Below are 18,055 nucleotides of genomic sequence, written 5' to 3' on the forward strand. Positions count from 1 at the left end.
TCAGGGTTCAGTTCCTTCTTCAGCCATGGAAACCCACTAGGTGACCATGGGTGAGTCACTTACTCTCAGCCCCTGAAAACCCTATGATAGCCTTAGGGTCACTGTAGGTTTAACTTGAAGGCACAAAGCAACAGCAAATGTATATTAACAATTCATATTCTATGTTTTCACATGTATGGCATGCAATAATTTAGCAGATGTAATAAAGGGCATGTCATATTTGGAATACCCTTCTCTTATCCCACAGATTATTTCTTCCTTTACAAGCATTTGGTGTTGCGATAGTTTGCCAAGTGGACTGACTTATGGTGACCCCATAATAAGGTTTGCTTGGCAAAAAAAATTCAGAAGTGGTGCGCCACTGCCTTCCTGTAGGACTGACAGGACTCACCCAAGGCTTCCTTTGAGTTTCCATAGGTGAAAGAAGATTTGAACCCCGAGTTCCCAGAGTCCTAGTCCAACACTCATATCACTATACCACATTGGCTCTCCTTATATAACACATTGTCAAAGTTTCTTGTCCCACATGTTGCATACTGCCCCCCTTTTGACTCTGCAACACCATCATGGAAATAGCTTTCTTATTAAATTTATATTTAATATCTGTGTGGGGCCCCATTTTGGAAATTTTTTGATGGGAGTCTAAATCCATGTAGGGTTATGTAAGCTGTCATACTAAGGCCCTATACAGACAGGCCAAAATAAAGCTGCTTCGGGTCACTTTGGAGGTATGGTGTTTCAATGATGCATGCGTCCTAGGAGTCTGGAAGCTGCACCAAAGCTGCACTCCAGTCCTTAGGACTAGAGCGTGGCTTTGGTGTGGCTTCTGGACTCTTAGGATGCATGTATCATTTAAACAGCATACCTCCAAAGTGACTCGAAGCAGCTTTATTTTGGCCTGTCTGCATCAGGCCAAAGTTAATCTTCCAGGTCCCTCTTGTTTTTCCCATCTCCACCTTTTGGCCATTGTGTTATTTGTTCATGACATTAGTTTGTGTGTCTTAATTATATGTTGTACTGTTAATCCTAGTCACAGTTATATACATATTTCACTCCAGACATAGGGCACATACATACTTTATGGCGATCATGAATCCCAGCTTTGAGAAAAAGATCTGATAGCTAAAGCAATAATAAAATACAACACGTATCAGTTAGGGTTGGAAAAGGCAATAGTTGGAAGGTAGATAAGAGCCAGTGTTTTTTCTGTAATAATAATAATAATAATAATAAACAGTTTAAATTTTTTAAAAAGAAATCTTTGGTTGCTTGCAGACTAGCCATGAAGTCTGAAATTAGGAGTCCATAATTTGTTTTTATGGTAAATCTAGATGGGTTCCCCCACACACACCTGCATTGTGATGTTTCCCTAACCCCCAATTTAAACTTGCACTTAAGTCAGCTCAGAGTCACACTGTCTGACTAAAAACAATCAGCACCAACACAGTACAGCTAGTAAGAACTGTCCCTTGATTAGTCCTTAATTTGACAGTTCCTTTTCCCAACAACAGGAGGCACTGAACACTTGGTAAGTAGATCCTCCATGGTCATTATTTTTGTTTTCTTTATGTTCACCAGTAAGCCTGCCTTTCCACTTTCTTTGACCTTCCTTAATAATGTTCCCAAGTCTGTGATATTTTCTGCTAGTAGCATGGTGTCATCCGCATATCTTAGATTGTTGATGTTCCTTCCTCCTATCTTCACTCCTTCTTCTGAACCTAAACCTGTTCTTCATATGACATTTTCTGCATACAAGTTAGACAAGTAGGATGATAAAATGCAGCTCTACCTGACCCCTTTGCCATTTGGGATTCATTCTTTTTCTCTATATTCTGTTCTGACAGATGTCTCTTGTGCTAAGTACAGATTTCACATCAGTGCTATCAAATGGAGTGGAGTTCCCATATCCTTGAAGAGTCCTGCATTATTTTCCATGATCTATGCAGTCAAAACACTTTGCTATAGTCTATGAAGCGCATGCTGATTTGTTTCCTGGAATTTCTTGGTATGCTTCATTATCCATCTTAGGTTTGCAATGTGGTTCCTAGTGCCTCTTCCTTTCCAAACCCCGCTTTGACTTCTGGGATTTCTCTCTCCCTGTATGGTTGGAGTCTATGTTCCAGAATTTTGAGAATAATTTATCACAACCACATATTATCATTAATTAAAATCTGTCTATAGTCATACATTGTTCAGACACTAGGTGTCTCCAATCTCCCCTAGAGACAAGAGGTTGGCAGATTCCGTTCTTCACTGAGCTTCTAAACCAGTGCTTCTTGTGTAATGTATGGATTTTATGGGGAAAATTAAAATTAAAAATAATAAAAAAGAAAGAAAGAAAAAAATCTGATGTAGTAGACTGGATTTTATTTATTTACTTTTTGCCAGTGTGCCAGATATCAGTACCATATTTGGGGTGGGGGGCTGTATTATAATTTTATTAGCAGAGCTCCTTGGAAATTTGCTGCAAACACCAATGGCTCACATACTGATCCATAGATGTTCCAGAATAGCTCTACTTTGACTATGTTCCTGTAAGACTCAGAATGTTTCAAACAGTTGACAGACAAAGACTTACTGGTGTCTAGGACATGAAAGGAGGAGATGAAAAGGCTTAATGAGCACAGTGTGGGGAAGGGGATTAAAATCAGTGCGAAAGAAAAGGAGTGGGTCAGAGGCGGAAACAGAAGAACAAAGAAAAATGGGAGGGAGAGCTAAGAGGTTTCTGGCCCAGGTGAAACTGATACTTCTACTAGCATCTAATAAAGTTGAGATTGGTACAAACTTACTTTGAAAATTTTAATGGTTTAAGTAACTAATTGAGCTTTAAGACCAGCTCACGTATAAGGAGTTTCTGAAACAGTATCTTCACAACCTTGGTTACTCTGATATATGTGATCTTTCATCATCATAATCGTCTTTCCAAAGATTAAGTTTTGGCTTCAGATCAACACAATGTGCCAACAGATTTGGAATATTTTTAGTCTGTAAGCCTGTCCTATATTCTTTAGAATCCATACCAATCAAAGAAGCTAAGCTGTTATTTGCATTGGTGTATTAAGCTTGCTGTGCAAATGCTCCAGAATCTTATTCCCAAAAACTGACAAGCCAATACTTGGGAACATCTCATGAATAGATCATCACTCCCAATTTCCTAACAAAGAGCCTGAACAGACAGGCCAAAATAAAGCTCCTTCAGGTCACTTTGGAGATATGCTGTTTAAAGGACACATGCATCTTAAGAGGCCAGAAATTGCACCAAAGCTGCACTCCAGTCCTTAGGTCTCAAGCATGGCCTTGGCGTGGCTTCCGGCCTCTTAGGACACAGGCATCATTTAAACAGCATACCTCCAAAGTGATCCGAAGCAGCTTTATTTTGGCTTGTCTGTTCAAGTTCAAAAACAACTTATCTGTTTTTTGTTTTTTCCAAAAGGAAAATGGACTGATTTTAGCTTTTAAATTTCAAACCTTTTGAATGATGAGAACAACCATTTATAACCTGTGATTCTTCTTGATTTTATGTGCCTTGAAAAAAAAGTACCTGTATTCCTCTTGCAGCAGTAAAATGTTTAGTGCAGTAACTACAAGGGACTGAAAACATATTGCTTTGTAATGCTGCAACATATCTAGATTGCATATCTGATGACTGGAGTGCGAACAAGTAAGGAATGATAAGTTAGTGCAAGACTACATTCCTCTTGAGTAGATACAGTTCAATGGACAACACCCAAGAGACGCCAGCAAGACTAGCAAAGATAAAACATCATTGTACCCATTTGAGCCACATCTGGCTAACAATCTGCAAACGCAGAGACAAATATCGCATCTTCAGGGAGGCCAGCTTTTCATGTTTCATGTTCTGGGTCATTGTGTTTGATTTCACAAGAGTGATCTCACCTGAAGCCCAGTATGCTGTGATGCCTGACTAATAATCTTCTAGCAAGCTCCAGTAACATACTGTAAAAATAATACTACAGACTATTCAATATACCCAAATCCTCAATGAACAAATCATTCAATATGCCAGCAGGGAATGAAAATTCCAATATAAACATCTGATAAAAAAGAATGGATATGGGATTTTTTAAATCTCAAATTCTAAATCACCTTGGAATCTTAAGGAAAGGCAGGATATAAAGACTTTTAAAATAAATACAAGGCTAAATCATATAGTTAATCCTAACCAGAGTAAACCCATTGAATCAACACCTTAACATTCAATAACTGATTCAGAGTTTCTGTTCTAGAATTAGGAGTTGGCTGTAGGCTGAAATAACTAAAAAGAAACACATTCTTGGTGAAGCTTTTCATTGAAATCCACATTCAAGCAAACTCAGGTGCGTTACAGACAGACCCATAGAGGCGCACTTCCTGACACACCTTGCCCCTCGCGCGTAACGAGTATGTTAAAATGGCAGCACCACATACAGATGGGTGCCGCCATTTTGACGTCACGGACGCACAGCGTCTGGACATCGCACACCAGAAGTGGTGCGCAGTTTGGCTGCTGCAGTTCCCGGACGCAGCAACCGGCAGTTTGTTCAACATGTTTGTGACACATTAGTCCATTCCCTTCATATTTTGACTTATTAGTGTGCATACTTACGAATGTAACTATTCACAGGATCTTTCTCCACACTTAAATTACAAGAGACTTTTGTTGCATTCTCTCCAGAAGGCTCAGGTTCAACAGACGCCAAAAACTGACCTTGTTCACCATATAATGCTCTCCATCTAAATAAAAGTGCACAGACACAAATCAGAAAGAGAACAAGTACAACACAGATTTCTCTGTGAATAGTATATATTTAATGCCTCCTGATAGCTACATCCCTTTCTTACCTATTTATAACCTAATTTCCCCACAAAATTGGGCTTACTGTTTTTTCACTGCTCATTTCTCAGATAGTTTGCTCTGCTGTATTCATCTTTGGAGATATACAAACCCTGTATCTTCTGCTTCAAAAATGCAGATGTTCCACTCATGTTTTTCATGGAAGGTCTTAGACTGTAACCTATTGTTGTATTATTATATTGGTTGTATTGTAAAACAACAACAACTGTACTTGCTTTCTTCATTGTAATGTTTTTTAACATGCAATTTGGTTCCTTAACATAATCTGCAGAGTACAATTCCATGTTACTTACCAGACAATGAGCAAAACTATTTCATGCCAAACCACTTCTGTTGTTATCCCTCTTTGCAGTGATGTTGCAAAGTGGATCGCACTGCTTAGTAAATAAACACACAGCTCAAAGTAAGATTCCCAAGTAAAAAATGAGAGAGGGCTCCTGTTAGTTTAATGACTGTGCATCACAAGCAACACCTGCTGAAATTCCCTCTTCTACACAACTATTAAAGGGACAGGAATTCTGTCCTTTATTTCACCGGACAACCCTAGGTCTCACAGAGGCTGCATCCACACTACAGAAATAAGCCAATTTGACACCACTTTAACAGCCATGGCTCAATGCTATAGAACTCTTGGAACTGTAATTTGTTGTGGCAGCTTTGTTACAATTCCCAGAATTCCAAGCATTGCGCCATGGCTATTAAAGTGGTGTTAAACCAGATTATTTCTGCAGTGTGGATGCAGCCTGAGAGAAAGAAGGTCCTTCTCAAAACTGGGCCTTGTCTAGAAAGGTAGTCCAGAACCAGTCAGGGACAAGCAAGGCCGGGAATGGAACCTCTGAAATATCTTATTTTTGTTAAATAGTAAGCTGACAGACAGGAAAAGTTTTATCTGGTTTAGGAAAGGGCAGTGAATGGATGCTTTAAGGAAGACTGGAGAAACTCAAAGAACAGGTTAGGCTCCAGCAGTACTATGGTTTTCCACAGAGAAGTAGTGGCACAAGCATTAGGGTTCTAATGCATTTTGCAGAAGGTCTATGGTTTCAGATTTCTCATTACTGGTTTTGACCATTTTAAACAATTGCCCTCTCAGTTTGGGGTTCCAGGAGTCTCCTTGAAACTTTCTCATCATATGGCAGAGCCCTGGACTGAATTTTGACTAGGACTCTGGAGACCAGGTTCTGAATCCCAGTTCACCCATGTAAACCCACTGGGTGACACTCTCTCATCCTCAGAGGATGGCAGTGGCAAACCCCATCTGAAGAAACTTGCCAAGAAACCCCCATGATAGTTTTGCTTTAGGGTTGGCATTAGTTGGAAACAACTTAAAGACACACAACAACAATAAAGTGAGGCCAAACCCACTCAGCCTTCTCTCCCAGCACCTCCTGATTAAATCTCTTCACTTCTGTAAACTGACTTGTTCTTTTGATAGTCAAGCATGACTTAAAATACATTGCCTCAAATCTGCATCTTTATAGATTGAGAAACAGTGTGGTACAGTAGCTAGCGTGATCTGGATTCAGAAGTGAGAAAATCTAATTCAAAACCCTGTTGAGCTTTAGCTACAGTTAAGCAATATAAAATTTGATTATTTGTTTATTTAAAACGCTTCATTATCAAGTCATGGAAATTTGTGACTTGAAGGCACTTGCGCACATGCGCGCACGTACACACACACACACACACACATACAATCACCATCACACACACACAAACGCACAGAGGAGCCATGGCTGTTGAAGTGGTTTGCAAGGACCTATGTAGCCCAACACCTCTGAATAGCAAGCATTTGTATGTTGCAAAAGCTCAGCTGTGCAAACTGAAAAGGTCTTGTATGCCAGAGGAAGTCTAGATGGCAGAAAAGAGAAAGCGTGGAAGTATTAGCTTAAGGACATATTGGTAATATTAACAGCAAGGAATCAATAATAAAATGTACCACCAGGAGGCAATGGTGAAGCATTACACAAGCCATTGTGTGTAAATGTCACAGTTGCTTTTTTAAACCAATCTAATTTGTTAATGATTAACACAATCTATTAATTTGCACCCCTTCTCAATATTAAAAGCAGTGAATTAATTTTCCTATTTCCAGCTAACATGATTAATACATTGTATTTTGAAGCATGATGTTTCAGGATTTAAAACATGGGTGAGCAACTCACAACTCATGGTTCTCCAACTGCAGCTCCCATGACTCCTCACCATTGGATAGGCTGGCTAGAACTATTGCAAATTGCAGTCCAGCACTATATGGAAAACTACACATTCCCCATCCCTGTTAGTGATTGTTGATATAAAGCATAAGGGCAAGGTGCAGCCCATGGGCCACATGTGGCCTCCAGAGCCATTTTTGTGGCACCAGAAGTCAAAAGGTTCCATTTTTGTTTGCAATTTTGGCAATATTTTTTTCATTTGGTGCCCCTAAATGTCCTCGAGTGGGTAATTTATGCCCAAGAGAGGGTTTTTTTCTGAGATAGGAAGTGGCTTCAGCTCACTTTCTATTGCTAAAAAGCGGGCATCTTTTTAACCAAATATGTCCCAGAGGGACTAAAAACATGGCGGGGGGGGGGGGGGAATCCATACACACCTAGATGTCATCTGGGGACATTTTTTATTATTTTTGTGGTGGGAGAAGTAGCTTTCCAGGATCTCCTGTTGGGCTAATGTGGCCCCCTAGTTTCCACCTCCTGGCTTAGAATCCCTATGTTAGAACCGCTTTATACTTTCAACTAAATTAAATCAGAACTAATAAGAGGCATTTTGTTGCCTAATGCTTTGGACAAGATGGCCATCCCCCTTGCTTGCTACCCAGTTACAGAAGCTGGCCAGACAATCAACGGGGCAGCATTTTCCACTTCCTCTGTAGGCAGAATGTTGTTGACATGACTTTCATTCAAATATGCAATCCTGAAAAGACATCATTGCTTAATTAATGTATGAACTGACCTTCAGTTTGCACCATTTCCTACATAAGAACCTCTGCTTTGAAACAGGGACACAGACAGTTGGCACTGGTCCCAGGAAAAGATGTACCATCCATCCCATCTCTCTAAATTTAGCAACAGACATCATAACCACTCTCTAGTTTATTGCAATGCCAACATTTATTTCATATGATATTTTGTTTTCTCACTGTTCCAACCAAACAGGTTAGGCCCCTAGAACTTCTTCCACCCCACCAGTCCTTCTTTGAAATTCATTTTCAACATTTTTGCACCATTTACCTGCAAACTGGGTCAGTAGCATTCACTTCTGTGAATACTGTGATTGTGAGAGCAAAGTGAGAACTAACAACTGCACTCATGTTAGAAGGTGCTCCAGTAGAAGCTGGTGGAACCACGAGGAAAGACTGTGGCAAACACTGAGGAAAGAAAGGAATAGTTTATACGTTGACATGGGAGCAATAATTTGAATGAGAGAAAACTTTTCAGAGAAGGGTGGATCTGAAGAACAATTGCATGATCAGAATACGTTGGGCCTCACAATAAAATGGTGAAGGCAGACATCAAGCCTAGAAAAAATGTCCCCCTTCATGGCTCCAGTCAACCTGGAAGAGGAGTGTTAAAGAGCTCTTTAGGACTTGCAAAGGGAGGTGCACAAGTCAAAATGGTTCCTTCCTCCCACTCCATCCTCCTGATCACTTGGTGGGAGATTTCTAGCGAATATATCCTAAAGGCAACAGATCCTGCCTGATCTTGGAAGTTAAATCGGGTAGGCCCTAGTTAGTATTTGGATGGAAGCCTGCCAATTATCAAGTGATGCAGGTTATATGTCAGAGGAAGGAACTGATAAAACACCCCTGAATATTTGTTGCCCAAAAACCTTGTGAAATTCATATGGTCACTATACATTGACAGATGACTTGAAGCCATATACACACATAGAGAAAAGAAACACAAGTGACTCTCTTCTTTTCATCCTTTCTGAAAAAAATGTGTGTTTCAACCTTATAGTCTGTACCCCCAAAACCCTAAGGCCATTCCTAAGGATTCTGTAATATATTTCAGAGGATATAAGTAGGCCAATGCATCCCTCCTGGTCCATTTTTTTATTTTCAATGAACACCCTCAATATTCTGTGGTTCAAGACCTCTGAACATAGGAAGACACTGAGCATAGGACCTCTTGGGCCATTTTTAAAATTTATTTTAAAAGTCTGATTAAAATTACTAACTTTTATTATCAATTTTATACTATCTATTCATAGGTTTATTTTTGTTTTCTGGAAAGCAGAGTCAGGACTTTCACTAATAATTTTTCAGGAATAATTTGCAACACAATGGCTTTTCTACTATGTATAAACACCAGCCTTGTCCCTCAGAAGACTTCACTGGTGTAAAACTGGCCTAAATGTAACCCTCTTGGGTGAGTCACACTCTCTTATCCTCAGAAGACAGCAATGGCAAACCAACTCTGAACAAACTGTTCCAAGAAAACTCGATGATAGGTTCACCTTAGGGTTGCCATATGTCAAAAAGGACTTGAAAGCACACAGCAACAGCAAGAACCCCAGTTATACTACCAGTAAAATCATGTTTAGGCACAAGCAATGTTGAGACAGCTGAGGCCAAGGCAAGCAAACATCTTATCTGGGATCTTCTCCAGTGGCAGGATGTTACCAGTCACAACATTCAAGTCACTGTTGGTCATACATGCAGTTGTGCCTGTCTGCTGACCAGGCCTTAAACTAGCTGATTGCTGATGGAGCAAAGAAAAACTGATTGCCATAAGGGAGTGCTGAATACTCAAAAATGCAAAATGTACAGTCAACAGTATCATCAGGTTAATGATCATTGCAGTCATTTTATTCACATTGCCCTTATTTTCCTTCCGGATATGTTATGTGTCTTAGGACTTTATCACACTAGCTCAGAAACAGGATTTAAAGTAGAATTAAAGTAGAAAAAAACTGCAAGTGTGGGAGGTTTATTACACGACATTTCTGCAAACCTGAAATAATGTGAAAATAAAGCGAACATAAAGGGGAGAAAAACAACACCTTTATTACTTTTGGAAGTTCCTAGCTCAGGCATGAAATCCACTAGATGACCTTAGGAAAATTACATGCTTTCAGTCACAGGAGAAGGCAATAGCAAACCACCTCTGAATAAATCTTGCCAAGAAAACCCTACCCCCAATGGCCTGTTACAGACTGCAAAAAATAAAGCTGCTTGGGGTCTCTTTGGAGGTAAGCTGTTTAAATGATGCATGCATCCTAAGAATCCGGAAGCTGCACCAAAGCTGCACTCCAGTGCTTAGGAATGGAGTGTGGCTTTGGCGCGACCTCCGGACTCTTAGGACCCATGCATCATTTAAATAGCATACCTCCAAAGAGACCCGAAGCAACTTTATTTTGGCAGTCTGTAACAGGCCCATGTTTGTCTTAAGGTTGCCATAAGTCGAAATATACTTGAAGGCACACAACACACACTCATCTTCTCTTTTACTCAGTTATCTGGGTTAGAGCCTACTGTACTCAATTGGAACTGCTTCTGAGTAAACCTGTACAAGATTGTCTTTTAGAAGGCCTTTTATATTGCTGTTGAACACCATCAAACATGTATAAATCCACTGAATTATGTAACAATCTCATGCATGTCTCCTCAGCAATAAGACCTGTTTGAATTCATGGAGATTTAGTGGCAGGTGGATGAAAGATTGCAATATTAAGGGACCACCACTGCATATGTAACATAGAAATCAAAAATATTCAGCAGACTTAACTTCTGCATTAAAGCTACTCCCTCAATAATATGAGGCAACTCCATATTTAGCATTCTTGGAAAGTCTGCCTGTGGCTTATAAACCACAATTTTGTGCTGTCAGAATTCAACTGTGGTGCATCACCCGTTCCAAAGCCAGCTTTGATGCCAAGAGCACTTAAAACTACCTCTCCTATTTCTGTCCTTGCTATTGACCTCATTTAGTGAGATGAAAGGAGAGAAAACAATTAGTTTGCCCAGAAATTCTATTAGGTAGAAAAGATGTGGACATTTCGATCAATATTCAATGGGTTATGGTCCCAGCTGGAAAAGTGGAATCCTACATTGATAAATGCTCATTATTCCCCAAAAGCCACTGCAAAAAGAATAAGATCTTGAGCCAAAGTTTGACTGCTTACCAACTAAACTATTGCATTTAGTTTCTCAGGCAATGGACTAAATGCGTGTCTTATTCCATCATAATAATTATAAGGCAGCATGGCCAAGTCAGGAAGATATGCAGTTAGTTCTGTCTCTTTACTTTCCCAGTTGTTGGAGAAAGGCTGAATAGAAATAAAATAAATACAAATAATAAATAATTTATTTTTTAAAACCAGGTTTTGTAAAGTGTCCCCCTCTGTTTTGCACAAATGTATCAGGAATGTAAAAGCACCGCTAAAGCACGGATGTGTGTGTGTGGAAAAAATAGTAACTGCTTCAGAGTTGTGATTAAAAAACGTAATGTTTTTAAGCTCTGATCTCAAGCACAGGGTATCACTGAGCAGAAGTGTTTGTAGCACAAATAAGATCATGTAAATGCCAGCTCATACTTGAATCAATATGCATATATTTTGCTTGAAGTTTATATGAAGCTTTCTCATTTCAGGAAGCAGGAATGGAATGGGTACAATAAATAGTGTGAATTTAGTCTGAAAGCCAGTGTGTGGAAAAATTACTTTTTTGGACTGCAGATCCCAGAATCCCCCAGACACTAGACTGTCTTGGTGGATTACAAAAACTGAAGTCCAAATACTATTTTTTTAAAAAGCTGCTAAAACTCAGCCTGAAACTGAATGGCTATGATACATTGTTCAGAGGGTGCTTGCCTTTGCCCTCCTCTGAGGCTGAGAGAATGTGACTTGCTCGAGGTCACATAGTGGGTTTTCATGGCTGAGTGTGGGTTCGAACCCTGGTATCCAGAATCATAAGAGATTTTCACATGGGGAAAAAAATGTTAAGGAATTGTACTTATACCATCAGTCTTGTGCACTGGGGAAAAGATTTCCACACTACATCACCCTCCTATCATTCTTGAAACATCATGGAAGCCTTGTGCTACTGGAATAAGTCATAAATGATTAAAAAGTCTGAATGGCTTGGCAGAAATGATTCCTTTGCACATTTGCAGAACATCCGAAAAGCAAGTACAATTCAATGACAATAGAAAATCTTCATAGTCCAATGCTCAAGCCTCTACATCATGCTGGGTCCTGGCTATGTTAAAAATCTTTAGCCTGTATTGCAGATATGGGCAACTGTGGATGGGATGGGGGCCATTTTCATCTCTGTGCCATCTCCTCTCACAGTCCACACTGGCACATGCATTGCAACCCTAAATAATGCCACGTCATTCCCGGTTTCAGTTTTGGTCAAGTTGCAGCCAACCAGAAGCAGAATGTTTGGGATCGGTGTGTGTGTATGCAAGTGTGGTGTTTGTTGGACAAAACTACAGTGGGCCCTTGTTATTCCCTGGGAGTTTGTTCTTGGACACCACCCTGCCCCACCCCTGGATACCAAAATCTGTGGATATTCAGGTCTCATTAAATACAATGGCATAGTAAAATAATGCTCCTTATATAAAATGGCAAAGTCAATTAGGAGTGTGTGTGTGTGTGTGTGTGTGTATTCAAGGATGGTTGAATCCATGGATAAAAAATCTATGGATATGGAATGAACTGTAAGAGATTTTGCTTCATTTGGGTGGGGCTGGGATTTGGACAAAAATCATGCAAAAATTCTTTTTAAATGTTTGGGGGTATGGCAGTGTGAGGGAGGGATTGTCCAGCCATGCCATATGCAATGCAGTCAGTGGCATCCCTAGCATTGGTGTCACCTGGCACAGGTGCCTGGAATGGGAATGTGTGGAGAGGGGGTATGAGCCTTCCCCCCACCTCCTGTTGTCTTGCTCACCCACCCTCCGAACTGCCATTAACAGTCTCCCATCCAAGTACTAACCGGGATGACCCAGCTCAGCTTGCAAGATCAGACAGGATCTGGTGCCTTTTTTTGGGAAACAATTTAGAAGAAAACAAAACCAGCATGAATTCAGGTATAGTCCACAAATTAACTTTTCCAATCTCTGAAGTAGATAGCCTCTTGGTCTATTATAAATTTTATTTCTCAGCTCTATAAACAGGCCTGCAATAATTGCTATCACTTCATAAACTGACATAATTTGGCTCCTTAAACACACATTTGTCACTTCCAATTCTCGCCTTCTCCAAATTCAGGCAGTTATACACACAAAATTACCAAAAAAAACCCACGTGTTACTTGTTGAACAGAGCCAAGTTCCTTCTACTTACTTTGTAGCACCCATCAGATTCAGAGAAAACAGCAATTCTTTCAGGAAGGTAATTGCAGACAGTCAGCAGGGCTTGGTCAAGCTTCAATTCATTGTCTAATTGCAAAAAAAGAACAATGTTTTCTAACAAGAGAGTACCTACAATCACTTACATTTGACACAGTATCCCCGCTGTTAGCCTGTTCTTTTTTCAATGGAAGCTGTAGATCCTGCATAGTGTATTGGTTATAGTGGCGACCTGGGACTTGGGAAATCCACGTTCAAGTCCTTATAGAGCCATGAAATTTGTTGGGTGATCTTTGGCCATTCTTTGTTGGAGTGACCTCACAAGTTTATTCTGATGATCAAGTAAGCAGAAGAGACGATGGAGGAAAAGAGGGATATAAACCTAATTTGTAATTATAGAGTACCAATGTAATGCAGCAGTTGAGTGTTGGAGTAGGATTCTAGGTTATATGGGTTTGAATCCCATTCAGCCAGGGGAGCCCACTGGATGGCCTTCGGCATATTCACACTGTCTCAGTCTTAGAGGAAGGAAAGGCCAAGCTTCCTCTTAATAAATCCTGCCAAGAAAACCTTATGACAAGGGCAGCATAATTCAGAGTTGAGCTGAAGGCAAATGGGAAGAACAAATCCAAAGTGAAAGCGACTGGAAGAGCCAAAGGGCAAGTTCCATATGTTGCTGGGTGGCAACTCTTGTAATCGTTCACCAGTATATGCTAGCAAAGGGAGTTGCAGCCCAACATCATCTGGACTTTGTATTAGGATTCTCCTTCCGGCAAAAGGGGTATCTCCAGAAATTCAATTGCTTTCCTCTCTTCCACACCTAAGATAGCTGCCTAGTAAACCCAAGTGATGCCCAGTATAATATTTAGGGCAAGCCTATGAATGAGAGATCTCCAAGACACCTTGTCATCAACAGCCATGCTCAAGTCCTGCAAACTCAGGAATGTGGCTTACTGGATTGACTGTAAAGCAGCCTTCCTCTTTTCCTACTGCCTCTCCCTTTACCCAACATTATAATGAGTCATGTCATCTCATGATATGGCCAATGTATTTTAGCCTCAGTTTGGTCTTTCTTGCATTAAATATAGGAATACTTTTATCTGCAAAAACCACATAAGAGTCTTAAGGCACCTCAAAGTCTAATAAGCTTTCATAGAACACTGCAGATGAAGTGGCCTTTAATCTACATAAGTTTATGCCAGATAAATCTTATTAGTCTTTAAGGTACCACAAGATTCCTTGTGTTTCAAGGTTGTTGTTTTTTTAACCTTCCCCCTTTCATTTTGGTCTGGTGTGGGTTTTTCCCGCTGTAACAGAGGATAATGTCTATCTCGGAAACACCTATCAGCATATCCTCTCCCTCCTGTGCTGATGTTCTCTTTTGCCCTTCTCTTTTGTTCTATTGTTTAAGTACTGTAAAACCTTCCCGGGAGGTGAGCAGATCTATGAAAGTAATCTGTAGAGGGGTGGAATGGAAAAGTGTTTTTCAGATCTACAAGATTAGACCCATCACTGCCACTAAATCAGCATGACAATGGATCACTCCATAAGACAGGGCAGGGAGGCTTTATCTCTCCTCCTCACATTTTATTACCACACTGACTATCTCATCTGATTTTGTATGAAAAGAAGCAAGCGAACAGTTCGCGGTATTTTAGCAAATGGTGATTGTACACAATGTAAACTCTTCCCAAAGCTCATCAGAGGTTGGTTAATTTTGTGACCAGCCTTTAAGCTTTGCATTATGGAGCTGAAAAATAACAAAATTTAATCCCAGCTGTCTGAGATTTCATCTCTTTTATCTTTGCACTTCTACACTAAGATTAATTTAACTCTTTCATATTCTTGAGCTGAAAGGAAAGAGGTGGAACCAAAGTCCTGTAGATATCAAGGGCTTTCTATGGAGTGGGGGATAAAATAGTAGAAAGTTGGGTGTGGAGGGAGAGGAGATGTTGAATAATTCCACAAGGCATAACTTAAGGCTGTATCATTCTTTGCCAAAATATGTTAACTATTAAACATATAGGAGCCCTGTCCTGCATTCAGTCTGGCAAATATTTCATCAATCCAATGAAAAGGCTGCATGATACAGCCTCACTATAGGGTTGCCTACTATTGGGCAAGCTGCAGCACTGACTCACCTGAAAGTGGGCTAGGCCCCACTGTTCAATACCCAGAGAGAAATACTGTGGCAAAGGAACACCCAAGATCTCCCATTGGGTAACAAAGGCTTACTGTCTTCTTATGCTTTCACCAGAAAGCTAACTTCCCAGGCAAATCTGTTCTAATTTGTAAAATGAAAGATATTAGATGACTGATTTTGTTGTTGTTAACTGCCTTTGTATTGATCTCGACTCATGGTGACTCTATGGATAATAATAATAATTAATTAATTAATAATAATAATTTGTTTTATTTATATACCGCTATTCCAAAGATCATAGCGGTGAACAGCAAGTAAGCTAATTTGCCCTCAAGTCTGGGTACTCATTTTAGCAACCTCGGAAGGATGCAAGCCTGAGTCGAGCTTGGGCCCTTTTGCTGGTCTTGAACTTGATGAGACATATGCAGGCCCCCCTGTCCTCTACTGATATACTCAGCTCCTGCAAACTCATATTTGTGGTCTCTTTAATTAAGTCCCTCCATCTAGCATGTGGCCTTCCTCTCTTTCTACTTCCCCCCACCTTTCCTAACATTATTGTCATTTTCCAGCAATTCATTCCTTCTCATGATGTGACCAAAGTATGATAGTCTAGGTCTTGTCATCTTGGCTTCTAGAGATATTTATGACTTGATCTGCTCTAGGACCCATTGGTTTGTCCTTTTGGCTGTCCATGGAATCCTCAGCACTCTTCTCCAGCATCACATCTCAAATAAGTTGATTTTCTTCCTATCGTCTTTCTTGACTGTCCAGCTCTGACATCCATACATGGTAATAGGGATAATATAATGTTAATTATAGCAACTGTAAGCAATGTTTTGTTATGATAATAAATTTAAAATATTTCTGCATCACCTCCAGGGGACAAGGGCACTGAAACAAACAGAAACTATTAAAGCAGTGCATGATTCAAAAAATATTTTAAGAGCACATTAAATTACTCTTTAAAACCTTCTAGAAACAATCTAGTTGAAGAACAGTTAAAACAGAGCATTTTCAAATATTAAATCTTCCACATAGCTGCCCACAGGAAGCTAAAAAAAGATATAGCCAGCCTAACGTACTTGCATAGTCAGTTCCACAGTTGGGACGCTGCTACAAAGCCCTGTTAAAATATATTTTATATATTTAAATATGCCAAGACTGTCTTGCCTCTGTTGCTTAGCTGCCCTGAGTTGATTCCTCTCTTTACTTATCTACCAACTGCAAATTTAAAACTCCACACCACTGCTTCCAGAAACTGCACATGTTCTCTTACCTGCTCTGTTGTCTTGTACAAAACTGATTCCCATGAGGAGCAAAAAGACCCCCTTTGCTTTTATCTCCATTTTCTTCAGAAGCCTGATCTCAATAAACCTTTATGGATTTGAGCGCATACAGATCAGAGGTCATATGTGCTTAATTAACTTTGTTCTTTTTATGTAAGATAAACAAGGAACCTGGACTTTAGAAGCTGCAATTGACACATAAGGTGATCAGTCTTCTTAGCTGAGGAGCCTACGTCAGGTAAAATTACATGTTATAAGAAATAACAGCTAGACTCTTCCACCTCAGTCATGAGCCTTAACATCATAATACAGTGCAACTCTCCTTCAACTGGTTGTTACTGATGTGGACAAGAAAATGGCATAATGGCACAAAGAAATTGAGCTGGTTGTATTATATCAGGAGTAAGTTAATGTGGTGCCCTCAAGTTATTTTGGAGTACAGCTACCATATACCCTTACTATGATTATACAGTGGACCCTTGTTATACCCTGGGGTTTGGTTCCAAGATCTCCCGTGTATAACAAAATCCGTGTATGCTCAAGTCCCATTAAATATAATGACATAGCAAAATGGTGTCCCTTATAAAAAATGGAAAATCAAGGTAAATTTATACAATTTGGGAACATTTTCAAACCGTGTATGCTTGAATCCGTGTATAAAAAATCAGTTTATAAGAAGGGCCAACTGTACTGGATGTGGCTAATAGTCAAGGAAGGGCACCCATGTACCATCTCTTAAGAAAAGAAAGAGAAAACTTGATATATATTTCAATGTGTAAACAATAATTTATAGGTAAAATTAATTTAGTAAAGGGATGTAAGGACTGTGTAATTTACACGTCAGCATTAAAACCACATACAAACAGCTTATCATATATTTGTACTCATGATAGCAAATAAAACTGCTCTAACAGTAAACACAGATGAATCCAATTTGAAAATATTATGTAAAATACTTTAATGATTAATCAGATACTGTGCTATGTCCAATGCTTGAACTTGAATTCCTTAAGCATACTGCAGTGAACACCGCAAATAATAATTTACATCTGATGTCTGTTTCCTCTAAGGCAAGTTCACTGGAGTCCAGAAACCAATTGCAGTATTTTGTAGAGATGGGGTGTAGGGTCTTGCTTTCCAGGAAAAACCTCAGAGCAGAAAGTCTTTTCACTTCCTAAAGACTGGAAAAAGAAACTCACTTCTCTCGTTCAGCACTCCCTTTCAGACTTGACTTTTGTCTCTTCTTCTCCTTCTGTCCAATAATGCGGAAGAGTTTCTTCTTTGCTTCCTTCTGCCTCTTAAGCTTCTCTTCCTCCTCTTTCTGTTTCACTTTCAGACGTTCTTTAAGTTCCTGACGGTGTTTCAGTTTGGCTTTCTTCAGCTTGTAGCTATGTACTGTACTCAAAGCAGAGAGAAGTGCTGCAATCTGAACAAAATAAGAACAAGGTATGAGAGAGCCACATGACAAAACTAACAAACA

The 18,055-nt window shown here is 39.7% G+C and overlaps 1 protein-coding gene across 3 annotated transcripts in view; it reads right to left on the minus strand.

The window, feature by feature from the left end:
• Positions 1-17,508: 17,508 nt before the first annotated feature.
• The window catches only part of BMS1 (BMS1 ribosome biogenesis factor), a 38,590-nt gene continuing 38,043 nt past the window's right edge, over positions 17,509-18,055 (minus strand). For all 3 annotated transcript variants that reach the window (XM_089510675.1, XM_089510674.1, XM_089510676.1), the window contains one exon: positions 17,509-18,001. In XM_089510675.1, coding sequence (XP_089366801.1) covers positions 17,771-18,001 — 231 coding nt within the window. In that variant the 3' untranslated portion in view covers positions 17,509-17,770. The remainder of the gene's footprint in view (positions 18,002-18,055) is intronic.

Source organism: Sceloporus occidentalis, unplaced genomic scaffold (assembly GCF_023333645.1).
Source record: "Sceloporus occidentalis isolate IW3139 unplaced genomic scaffold, rSceOcc1.0.p SCAF_2, whole genome shotgun sequence".
Taxonomy (NCBI): domain Eukaryota; kingdom Metazoa; phylum Chordata; class Lepidosauria; order Squamata; family Phrynosomatidae; genus Sceloporus; species Sceloporus occidentalis.